The following is a 13,107-nucleotide window of genomic DNA, read 5'->3' as shown; positions in this document are numbered from 1 at the left end:
GATTTGTGGAAAATAAAATTGAAGGACTCCTAAAGAGCTTATATGCAAATTTGTCATTCATATTATATGATTGTGGTTAAAACTTATGTTGTAGTAAACCCGAAGTTTACTATTACAACTGGCTATCATATTGAGACTACAAATGATTGAAAGATTGAAAATCTTCACGTTTCCACAATCACAGGGGGTAAAATAATATGTATATGAGAAGTTACCCGCCTTATATCTTCAATTTGTACTACATCATGTATCATAGTAAATCAGAAATTTACTAATGCAAAAGTTTATGCCATAGTAAACTAGAAGTTTACTAAGAGATAGCAAATGCCATGATAAACTTGAAGTTTTCATTTGCCATTTTCAAATGAGCTATTTGAGAATTCTGATAAGCATATACTGAAGAACCAGAAGATTCTTCGAGAATTCTCTTGTGCTGCTTGTTCTCATAATAAATTAGTTATACCGGCTAAATTTGGGACTAAGACCCCTGGATTCGGGAATATATAAAAGGTGAATATGGGTCCATTCACCTATCATGTGAACCACTTATAGATGCATATATAAGATGGTTACATGTGTGTTCATTGTCAATCTGCACTTTGGCATTTGAAATTTCTTTTCTCAACTAAGAGCATAACTTTCAGATTATGAAATCAAGACAGTTCATCTTGATAATGCTGGTTTATATCCAAGCTGATTTAGCATTAAATACCTCCTATTAATGGCTAAACCATTGCTTTTGAGAAAAAAACTTCATGTGTTGGTCTAAGATTTTCTAAATTGCATATAGCAGCACTTGTATGCATCAGACCAACAATATATGATAAGTCCTCCCCTCACAATTGGTTTAGGATCAGAAACCAAATATTTTTACTATCTTTTGATGTGCGGTATATGATTAATTTCTCTACCAGAATGCACAAAGATATGTTTCCCAAAGAAGATTGGGGATATACGTTAGTTTTTCTAACATTTGGGGGATGGAATAAACAACTGAAAAATATGCTATATGAATCGAATAATCATTAATATGATCCTCACTTAGAAGATAATTCAAGTAAAATGCCAGAAGCATTTGCTGATCCAAAATTAAATGTTATATTTCAGCTGCAAATGCTCCTATTAAAATTAAAGTCCCTGAAGGATAGAGTTTAATGTACGCATGAAGCGTGGTAGACCAATCGGTTCCAAAGGTAACAATCCTTGAAAAATTATAGGAGCTAATGATCAAAATAATCATAATGATGAGGAAATGAGCTCTAGAAGAGCCCACAACATAACATTTCATGAAACTCCAGAAGAAGTTGAGGTACCTGAAAATAAAGAAAATGCTGAGTTCTCAACAAGTTATGTCGCTTAGGAACCGATACAATATGATCGTCGATGATATATTTGATACAATATAGTGCACAATATTGTAAGGATCAGACTTGTAGTCCAGGCACCTGGAGATGCCATGCCATTTAAATGCAAGGCATAACCTATATGACTCATTTGATTAAGTTTATATGAAGATCCCTGAAGGATTTAAAATGCTTGAAGCATATAATTCAAAGTCTCAGAAAATATACTCGATCAGATTATAAAGATCTTTGTACGGTTTAAAGCAATCTGGGCATATGTGGTATTATCGCCTCAGTGAATATTTGCTGAAAGAAAGTTACATATATGTGTCCATGTATTCAGAATTTGATATACTTGTTGTTTATGTTGATGACATAAATCTTGTTGGAACTCCAAAAGGAAATTGAATATCTTAAGAAAGAAGTTGAGGTGAAAGATCTTGAAAAGACAAAACTTTGTCTTGGTCTGCAAATTAAACATTTAGCGGACATGATCTTTATCTATCAATCTGCCTATACAGAAAGGGTCTTAAACCACTTTTACATGGACAAAGCGCACCCATTGGATAAGGATATGTTCCGTCCTCCAGAAGAGGATGAGGAACTCCTTGGTCCCGAAGTACCCTATCTCAGTGCAATTGGTGCACTAATGTATCTTGTTAATGCTACAAGGCCTGACATAGCATTTTCTGTTAATTTACTAGCAAGATATAGTTCTTCTCCTACACGAATTAAGGATCCGTTCTTACCTCCAGAAGAGGATGATGAACTCCTTGGTCCATATATACCCAAGTCTCTGCACTGTACTCTTTTTCCCTTGCTCAGGTTTTTTTTCACTGGGTTTTTCCTGGTAAGGTTTTTAATGAGGCAGTTTACAATGTATATTATTAGTGTACTCTTTTTCCTTGACTAGGATTTTTTTTCCCACAGGATTTTTCCTAGTAAGGTTTTAACGAGGCACCTAATAATGAACATCCGGGGGGGGGGGGGTGCTTTGAAAATATTATTGTGGATTCTCCGCTGTAGATAATCTTCCTGAAGAAGATTATCCATTTAGTACCCATTGAAGTTTTCTACAAGCAGTTGATGCAGGCAGGTTGCAAGGAACTCAATGAAATGACTTGTAGCAGCTTCTTGATTTGATGAGATTAATTTAAATCGATCTGAAATAGTGGTGGATAATATTCTCTACAAATTCAACTTTTGAGAAGATGGTATACAAGATTGGAATGCGAAGACTCGAATATTTGAAACAAGGTTTTCATCAGGGGGAGTAAAATACGTGATGCACTCTTTTTTCCTTACTAAGGTTTTTTCCCACAGGGTTTTCCTTACAGGTTTTTAATGAGGCACCTAGCAATGCGTATTACGAAATATGTGTACTATTTTTCCTTCACTAGGATTTTTTCCACGGGATTTTTCGTAGTAAGGTTTTAATGAGGCATATTATCTTTTAATGAACATCCAAGGGGGAGTGTTATAAATATATATTATATTATGGATGTTCATTTAGTACTCCGTTGTATATAAGCTTCTTGAAGAAGCTTATCCATATGGGACTCCGCCATAAATATGTTTATCTATTTAGTACTCTATTGGAAATAAGCCTCCTGAAGAAGCTTATCACTTCGGTACTCGGTTATGGATAAATATTACCCACGGTAGAAGATTATCCATACCGGGTACAATAAGCTTATCCTTTCGATACTCCGTTATGGATAAACATTACTCCCCGGTAGCAGATTATCCATACCTGGTACAATAAGCTTATCATTTCGATACTTCATTATGGATAAACATTACCTCCAGTTGAAGATTATTTATATATGATACAGTAGCAGCTTACACAACAGCTTGCTTTCTTCTATAAACAGAGGAGATTTCAATTTATTATGTACATGAATTTAAAGTTGAATAATAAATATCTCTCTCTACTTGTCTTTGATTTCTTTACTTTAAAGTCTTTATTTTATAACAATATCTTGATTTTACCATAATTCTTTATGTAAGAGAAGTGAACAAAATATTACAGCGTAAGTCGGTCCTGGTAACTTTTTTTTATTTTATTTACAGCGGTAACTCCTGTTTTATCCAATTTCTTTTACTGTCTTTCACTCGGACAGTTTCCAGAAATGGTTACAGTTACAAAAATGTCAGTAAGCAGAAGACAGCACCAATGCCATTTTCCATACATGAACCCCTAAATTGTTGCTCCCACTCAAAATATCATAACATACCCACGTTCACATTATTTGTTAATCAAATGCCTCTTCAATTTTCATAACAGTACTGGAATCGGTAGCTGACTCATTGCTTCCTTCTTCCTCTGTTTCTACACCTTTTTCCTGGTATTTTTTTTGCTTGCAATCCCATTTTTTGTTTGATTCTTCTGAAGATATTACTGTTTCAATGAGTTTATGTGAAATGCTTTGAAGTTTTCTGAATTTTTCCTATTTTTACTAATTTTTCCCTTTTTTGGGTTCTGCATTTCTTTGCTGAGGATTTTCATTTTTGCATTTTGTGAACTGTTTTTCATACTTTTTGCATATTTGTTTTTGGTAGGAAAGCAGCTGGTTGTGTGGTGTGTGGTGAAGGATTAACTATCATCTAGTTCTCTGAAGTGGAAACGTGGAAGTTCATTCTCAAAATCGGTATGGTTTAGTTCCTTATTCTCTGCTTTTTTCTAGCATGAAAAACCCTAATGTGCTCTAAATTCTTTGTCTGTTGTAGCTTAGCTTCACTTTGTTTTCTGAAATATTTTTAATTCTAGGAATAATCCCTTTATTCTACTCCACCACCTTTTCTGGGGGCCCCTTTGGTAAATGGGTTGTGAATATGTTAAGGGCTATCTAGAATTTGAATCTTCTTCAGCTGACATTTTACTTATTGTTATTGGTATATTTTGTATACAATGTAGTCTAAACATCGAGGGCGGATGTAGAGTGTAATGTCTTTGGCTCGGACCCCGTATATGTGTTAAAAAATTCACTATAAATAAGTACAAATACTGATTTCGAACCCAGTAAGTCACAGGAGTTGTGGTAGAATCCAAACTTGAATCCGCATAGTTCAAGTTCTAGATCATACCGAGTTCGTACTTTTTGCTCCTGGAGAAAATAGAAGTTTCAGTCATTATCATTTAGAGTTTTAGGCTAAGATAGCAAGAAAGGCCCCAAGATGAATATCCTGTAAGGTCATTAACAGAATTTGGTTAGAAAAATGTCACACGACCCGTGTGACTTTTTAAAAAAAAAAAATTGTTTCTTGTTTTTTTAGTTTGAGTACTCATATGTGAAGCTCAAAAGTTTGTCTCACTTCTCATTCACCACATAAAAGCAAATTAGTTAGAAAATACTTAACCAAAAAGATTTTAACAATGTAAGTACCGAAAAACAACTCACGCTTAAAAATGGTAGAGAATCAGAATGTTATCCAACTTTCAATGATCATAGTATGTCACATAAAGCTTTTGCTTCTCCATTATCTATTAATTCTAATATAAAGTATTTGTTGTTTCAGCATTTCAACTAGCCAAAACAAGGATTCATTCATTTGGTGGAGGATGGTGTCACTTTCAAATAATGGTTTATCCAATGAATGCATGAAGAAGCGGCCATCAGAAAATGGTTGTCACACCTTGCATTTTGGCGTTACTCCAAAACATAAAGTTCGAAAAGTCTGGGCTGTGCGTGATTTCCCCTCAGGTTGTGGTAGAAATGCTCCAAAAATTGACTTGAGCCACAAGGAAAATGCTGTGGTCACCATCAGTGAAAATACTGCAGATAACAGTTCCCCCTTGCCAAGAATAAGTACTGCCAAAGAAGAGTCTTCGCTGTTCGTGACTTCCCTCCATTTTGTGGAAGAAATGCTCCTATGCCAACTGAACAAGATCGCTTGGGTGGTACTGAAGCAAGCAAGAGAGTGGTTGTGCTCCATAAGGAAGTTACAGAAAATGAATCGATTCAGACGTCGAAAAATGTTATGGGTACTGGGACATCGCACATGAAGTTGACTGCAAGTCAAGAAGCTGATTCTTTGAGTAAGATAGAGGTTACTGGTTCCAAATGTAGCTTAATGGAACGAACAACAGTTTGCATTGAAAATCCCAAAGATGTCCATGACAGTTATATTTGGAGGAGCCAACTTGAAAGAACTATTATTTTGCCAGAGACAGTGACGAAAAAGGAGAATGATGATGCAGAAAAAATTGTGGGGAAGGAGAAGATCGTACATTCACAGAATGAGTGTGAAAAGGCTACTACTGCAAGGTATGCTCTTGGTTCTGTAAATGAAAATATTAGGCCAATTGTGCATGGTCTGATGGCAGAGCCATACTGTCCCTGGAAGCAGATGAATCAAACTAGTTTAGATGGTGTGACGAGGAGAAACCAAGTTCAAAAGCCTAACATGCATCGGCAGAAGAAATCCTTAGCTGTTGCCAGAAAAAGTATTCCTAAAACAAAATTTTCACGGAGACAATTTGGCAGGACTAAATCAGGTTTCATTGGTGAAGCTGCGGAAGGATATTCAAATGCACTGGTTGCCCTCAACGGTAGAGCTCGTGGTTTGAATAGGGAGGCACTACCTGAAGAATCTCCAATTGGACGGGGGCACCGTGAATTTAATGTGAATCTGCCACCTTTTGGTTCCAGCAGCAATGATGCTCGTAGTAAAGTCAGAGAGACTCTTCGTCTGTTTCAGTCTATTTGTAGAAAAATCTTGCAAGGGGAAGAATTCAATGTAGAAGTAAAACCTAAGCAAAAAGATAAAAAGAACAGGAGGATTGATATTCAAGCATCGAATTTTATCAAAGAAAAAGGGAAGAAAGTTAATACAGGACCCCGGATACTGGGAAAAGTTCCGGGAGTTGAAGTAGGAGATGCGTTCCAATACAGGGTTGAACTTGTTCTTGTGGGAGTTCATCGCTTATATCAAGCCGGTATTGATTTCCTGAACAATGGAGGAATGCTGGTTGCAACTAGCATTGTTGCTTCAGGGGGCTATGACGATGATTTGGGAGATGCTGATGAGCTGATTTATTCTGGGCAAGGTGGAAATTTGACTGGCAAGGACAAAACCCCCGAAGACCAGAAACTTGTGAAAGGTAATTTAGCCTTGAAGAATAGTATAGCTACAAGGAATCCTGTTCGGGTGATTCGTGGATCTAAGGCCGAATCCACAGATGGAAGAGCTAATTTGGTGACAACTTATGTGTACGATGGCTTGTACACTGTTCAAAATTATTGGACAGAACGAGGGCCACATGGTAAGCTGGTCTTTATGTTTAAGTTGGTGAGAATTCCCGGACAACCAGCGCTTACTTGGAGAGAAGTAAAGTCATCAAGAAAGTCCAAAGTGCGGCATGGTGTTTGTGTTCCTGATATTACAGAAGGAAAGGAGTCATTGCCAATAACTGCTGTGAACACAATCGATGGTGAGAAACCCCCACCATTCAATTACATCAAGAAGATGATATATCCGGATGGTTTCCACCCTGCTCCACCTAAAGGCTGCGATTGTATTGGTAGATGTTCTGATGCCAAGAGGTGCTCATGTGCAGTTAAAAATGGAGGCGAGATCCCATACAACCGCAATGGGGCTATTGTTGAAGTTAAGCCTCTTGTGTATGAGTGTGGTCCTTCATGTACGTGCCCTCCTTCGTGCTATAATAGAGTGAGCCAACGTGGTATTAAAATTCCGCTGGAGATCTTCAAGACGGATAAAAGGGGCTGGGGTGTGAGAGCTGTAACTTCTATCTCTTCAGGAACCTTTATCTGTGAGTATGCAGGAGATAATTCTTGAGGACAGAGAAGCCGAACAAAGAATTGGTAGTGATGAATATCTTTTTGATATTGGAAAGAACTATAGTGATTGTACTGCTAACTCTTCTGGACAAGCAGACCTAACTGAGTTAGCAGATGAGGGTGGTTATACCATTGATGCAGCACACTATGGAAATGTTGGACGATTTATCAATCACAGTTGTTCACCCAACTTGTATGCACAGAATGTTGTTTATGATCATGAAGATAAGAAAATGCCCCATATCATGCTATTTGCGGCAGATAATATTCCTCCCTTGAAGGAGCTTTCTTACCATTACAACTATGTTGTGGATCAGGTTTATGACTCTGATGGCAAGATCAAGGTGAAGAGGTGCTTTTGTGGATCTTCAGACTGTACTGGTAGGATGTACTAGGATTTGTAAAGTTTCGTTACTGTAGTTGAATGGAAGAATTACTCATATATCATTGTCTTTTTTTCCCTCTGCAATAGTATTTCTTCTTGTTTAGTCTGAGATGCTATGTTGTTATTATGTGCATGCCGGTTGTTCATGGAAACATTAAGCTTGTATAGGCTAACTACTCTTATGTAATGGAGCTACAACTCTCTTCTGTACTTACTGCATCTTGTTGATTCCGTCAATGAAACTTCTTACTTCATCAGAAGAAGCTTGTATAGGCTGACTAGTGTGATCCCAGTCGGAACCAGACTTTTTGTATGATCTTTTAGACGCTTTTTGAATCGGTTAGTTTGCTTTCTCATCTCCTAATTACATGAATCAGGTTTCACTTTCCTCTTTTCAGTTGCCAAGAGTAGCATTTTACATCTCTAGTGGAGGATGCAGGATTTCTGCGGTTGACTCAAGTATTGCAATTTAAGGAAATGTCAAGACAAAGTGCACGAATAACACAAGATACGGCAATGTTTTATTTCATAATTTCTATACAAGAATACAGGAATTTCAGCCTTATTATTAACAAACAAACATTTAGTTAAACCACAATGGCTGATGACCTACACAAACTTCATTCGACACCAAACCACAATCGAGAAATTGCCATTCAATGAATTATATTCATTCAAGGAATCTGAACGTCAGTTTCATAGGCATCACCAGCCTTCCAGTGATCAGGGATCACAGTCTTGTCAGACTGCACCCATTTGGTCTTTCCATCTTCTTTTATTTGGATCTTCAGCTTCAGATTTCCCTTTGGTGGGTTGGACAAGTCGAATACTGCTCCATATGACCTCCTCATAGGTATCCATTTCTCGCTTTTTTCCTGTATATATCAACCCAAAATTTAATATCAAAAACCAAGAATCTATTAATACGTAGTCAATCAATTCATTTTAGTATATTCTTTTGCTCAATGGTCGGTGTCAAAATATCATTTTCCTTAATGCAGGTTATAAAATAACTGCTTTAGGCCTCACATTTATGGGGCTCTATTTTTTATTACACCTAATAGGCTATATATAAGTTAAAAAGAATTTCCGTGAATTGAAAAAAGTAAAAACACACGGGAAGTTGTATAAAAAGGGAAAACAAATTTGACCTATATTGTCAATTGAGAAAGACTTATAAATTGATTATACGATAATTATTACTAATAACTTTGCATCTAAAATTAAAGGTAGAAAATAGATTTCAAATAAGATAATAGTAATTTTTTTTAAAAAACGTTAAGGCCCCTCATTAAAGTTTGGCTTTAGGCCACAAAATTTGCCGGGCCGCTCCTGAGAATACACACCGAATATATAATAATATTTATTATCCATGTATAATGTGTTAATAACCATGTATAATCAATGTATACCGGGTAGAAAAAGTGTATAGTGAATCCAACTGGCTGTTTGTGTAAAGGTCCCAAAATTAATCATCAAATTGAAGTTTAGAAATGGGCATATGTATATATATAGTAGATATACCTCGTAGATTTCTACGGCTAGGATATCAGCGTAACCACCATTGTTCAATAGAAGTATAGCAAGGTAGCCATGATAGTTGCTATGTTCATTGACCTTGATAATGAGATTTCCATATTTGCAAGAAACTTTTTTGTAATCGATATCGACCACGCCCTTTGGGAACAACATGTGAGCTAACTTAGGATGTTTAGCCATTTTGGCCAAGGCATCTGAGCTAAGAATGAAGTCAGTTCCTGGCCCTTCTCCACTGTCTGTCACCTTCACCTTAACTCCCACGTCACTGCATAGTGCCTTGTCCTTGCACCTCACCTGTCGAAAATACTGGATTAAGTTGAAGTTATAGAAAATAGTTATTAAAATCTATCCGGTTGCAATTATCGTCTTCCTTTTATTCGAGCTTAAAATCAGCTATATATGCGTTGCCAAACACACATATATAGACGGTTGGAAATTTGGGTCCACCTGTAAGGGATGCTTTTAAGGCTCACTATAGTGTTATTAGTTAACCCTAGTATTTTCTATGTAAGTACACTTATATACTATAATAAAATATACTCTCTGCAGTCAGGACCGTATGCAGGAATTTTTGTAAGTGGTGTCGAAATTTATAGAAGGACGGAAATAATAACTTCAATTATCATACTTTTTTTTAGACAAGAAATATCTTAGTCTATTGGTATTGTTGAGTTTCAAGTTAGAAAAGGTCTGGGTTCAATTCTACTTTATCACAATTTTTAACCATACAACCTCTGATCTTTTAGAGCAAAATCAAGCACATAATGAACACACCAAGAGACAATTTATGTCAAGTGATGTCTTGTTTTTTACTTATCTGTTTCCTCACAGTATTGATACATATAGTAAAAAATTTCGACGAAGCGGTACCGCGTGGCAGTGGCACCGCTTCATTAAACGTGCATCCGCCCTTGTCTGCAGTAATTTTCTACGCGCTTTCTTCTTCCATCCTACTTAGGATTTATACTGTGAAATTAGGCGGTTGGTCCGACATTCCGTAACAATCACCACCAGTCAATAATTCCACCTGCGCTTCGTTTGCTTCCGCTACGAAAAACAAGTGATTAAGTTCTTCATTTTACGTTTTACGCGCTAACTATTTATAAGTATAGATTAACGTAATCCTTCATAGACTTCAATTATGACATAAGTAACATGCAAGTATTTATAGTACCTGATAACATGCACCACAACCAATTCCATTCTTGTAGAGTTTCGAGGATGCGGCGGTAACCAACCCATCATTCACATTTCTGCCATACTCTCCATAACCACAAGCTCCATCTGATCAAATATGTTGAAAGTTCAAATGTTAAACATCGTTCAATAACCCCTTTATATTCTTATAGAGTTTAATTCCTTGAGGATGTAAAAATGAAAATTCACAAAACAGTCGGATGAAACAACAGGGGAAATTAAGGTGGTACCCGTTTGTCCATAAAGAAAATTTCTTTTTTTCGATTTTTTTGTTTGTCCACGAAATTTTGCAAGTTTTTAAAAAAAATTCAAATTGAAAAACCACACTACCACACTTTCAAAATTTTCAAAATCCAACCCCCCCACCCCACAAAACTGCAACTTTTTTTCAGGTGAAATGAATGTCCAAATTACAATTTTTATGTCCAAACGCCTACTTACTTGGTGTTCCTTTCCCATCGGAGGTCTTATAAAAGGTAGCTTTCGAATCATAGTTGTGAGCTCCGTAGCAAAGTGCAGGCAGAAGCAAAATCATGCAGATCATAAGAGTGGAAAAATAGTTGACAGAAATAGCCATGTTTTTTTGTAATTGTGCTTACTAGAAGATAGACTTGAAATGATGCTAAAAATGTAAAGAAACTAGTTTTTGGATGAAGAGAAGTGCAGGAATGAGAATCCCTATTTATAGTTGAGTGTCCTTATAAGGGAAATTATTGACTTTGCTTCATGGCCAACTTTGTATTAGTCTTAATTACCTTTAAGTTTTATACGTAAAGAAATATTCAAAGTACCATATGGTATTAGTCTTCTGACCCAAATATAAAATTTGGATTATCGGATCATGGAAAAAAAAACTTACTTTCTGATTTTAATATAAGCTTAAGATTTCACCACCTTCTCCGAAGCAACACATAGCTAAAAATGATGTTAAATCCCATAGTTTTTAAATTAGATTAGAGATACTTGGGGCTAGAACAAGCCATTAATTATTTCTAATTAATCAATGGATGGCGTTTTCTTTTCTCGCGTACGTTTATTTGACTATATATTATCTTAAAAACTGGTTTGGGAACAGCTCATTGTTTGGGAATTTAAAGTCATATCACATATGTCGTACAGAAATGTCTTTAATCTTTATTAATTTATTGTTTAATCGCTAGACTTGTAATTTAAGTTATTTTAGACTAGCTGGTATACACTAAGAATTATAATTTCTGGACAGTAGGTCATGCTCTCTTCGAGCTAATTTATTTAAGCTAATTTATAAATCCCTATTTATAGTTGAGTACTGTCATAAGGCGGGTATTGACTTTGTTTCATGGCCAACTTTGTATTAGTCTTGGCTTTATCCAAAAATAAATATGCAAAGTACCATATATTATTGTTCTTATAAAATATGGATCACACAATATTTTTTTTTTATATTCTGATTTTAATGTAAGCTTACAATTTCACGACCTTCAGCAAAGCAACAAATAGCTAAAGGTGAAAACAACTCATTGCTTGAGAATGTATAGTCATATGTCATCGAGGAATTAATATATTTATTTGTTGTTTAATCACTAGACTTGTAATTCAGTAATCAGACTATAGACTTGTTATAATTTGTGAATTGCATACCACATGTTATCTTCGAGTTCAAATTGTTTTTCCACATTTTCATGGCATTTAATTTAATGTAATAGTATATGAAATTCATTGGTTATATATAGGTTCTTTTCTTTCTATTTTGTCTTCAAATTCATTTTTTGTTTTAGATTTCTGAAATAAAATAAATAGGAAATAACTGATCAAACAATGAAAACAAAATTTTTTTGAACTCTATTCCTTAATTGAGTATAGTTAGTTACAAGAGTTCAATTCGAGGAAAGCATAAAATATAGGAAAGTCCCAGGTTAAATAAAAAAAATTAAGATTCTAAACTCAAATCTAAAATAATGAATCTTCAAATTCAAATTCCTATTTGAACAATTTTTTATTGTTATTGATCCATTTGAATCATTACTAAACTAAATTAGCTTCCTCAATCTCAACGATNAAACTAAATTAGCTTCCTCAATCTCAACGATTGCTTATTCATAGGCTATTATGAGTTTAAGACAGGCCGCTATGGTGAAATTGGTAGACACGCTGCTCCTAGGAAGTAGTGCTAATGCATCTCGGTTCGAGTCCGAGTGGATATATATATATATATATATATATATATATATATATATATATATATATATATATATATATATATTTAGAATTATGTAATTAAGGNATATATATGCTTACACCCAAGCTCAAAGAGTCTTATGGTACAATGATTAATGGGTGCATCTTTATAAGTGAAGTTAGAAGTACAAATCTCAGTTTGTAAGGCATGTTTAGCGTCCCCCTTGTGTTTTAATTAAATTTTTATTTTTTATTTTTTTAAATTTGGTTTATTCATTCAAACTAACACATCGAAATCTGATATTTGTGTTTATTCCAAGATGATAGGATCAGATTGTGTTATTATATGTTTGTATGTGGATGACATGTTAATCTTTGGCCCTAATGTGAATGTCGTTAATGAGACTAAGAATTATTGTCTTCTGAATTTAAAATGAAAGATCTTGGAGAAGTAGATGTGATTGTAGGGGTTAAAATCAAAAGAACTTCTAATGGTTTTTCATACTCTCAGTCTCATTATATTGAGAAAATGTTAAAAAGATTTAATTATTTTGATGTAGAACTTGTGAGAACTCCTTATGATCCTATCATACACTTGAAAAAGAATAAGGAATCTAGTATTTCTCAAACTGAGTATGCTAAGATAATTTCTAGTGTAATGTTTCTCATGAATTATACACGA

At 35.1% G+C, this 13,107-nt stretch overlaps 2 protein-coding genes across 2 annotated transcripts; one reads left to right on the top strand and one right to left on the bottom strand.

Annotated features, from left to right (window-relative positions):
- The first annotated feature begins 3,910 nt into the window (after nucleotides 1-3,910).
- Nucleotides 3,911-7,940, top strand: LOC109205315 (histone-lysine N-methyltransferase, H3 lysine-9 specific SUVH5-like). The gene is given in 3 exon segments (XM_019368023.1): nucleotides 3,911-3,994; nucleotides 4,863-7,136; nucleotides 7,138-7,940. Coding segments are annotated over 2 exon segments (2,325 nt in total). The 5' UTR covers nucleotides 3,911-3,994; nucleotides 4,863-5,216; the 3' UTR covers nucleotides 7,543-7,940.
- Nucleotides 7,941-8,031: 91 nt separating this feature from the next.
- On the bottom strand, nucleotides 8,032-10,946 carry LOC109205316 (expansin-like B1). The gene is made up of 4 exons (XM_019368024.1): nucleotides 10,710-10,946; nucleotides 10,246-10,355; nucleotides 9,057-9,365; nucleotides 8,032-8,407 (listed from the first exon to the last, which is right to left on the bottom strand). The coding sequence occupies exons 1-4, from the start codon at nucleotides 10,843-10,845 to the stop codon at nucleotides 8,207-8,209; spliced, it is 756 nt and encodes a 251-aa protein (XP_019223569.1). The 5' UTR covers nucleotides 10,846-10,946; the 3' UTR covers nucleotides 8,032-8,206.
- Nucleotides 10,947-13,107: the final 2,161 nt, after the last annotated feature.

Source organism: Nicotiana attenuata, unplaced genomic scaffold (assembly GCF_001879085.1).
Source record: "Nicotiana attenuata strain UT unplaced genomic scaffold, NIATTr2, whole genome shotgun sequence".
NCBI classification, from domain to species: domain Eukaryota; kingdom Viridiplantae; phylum Streptophyta; class Magnoliopsida; order Solanales; family Solanaceae; genus Nicotiana; species Nicotiana attenuata.
Note: the sequence above shows the minus strand (reverse complement) of the source record. Positions and strands in the feature narration are given on the sequence as shown.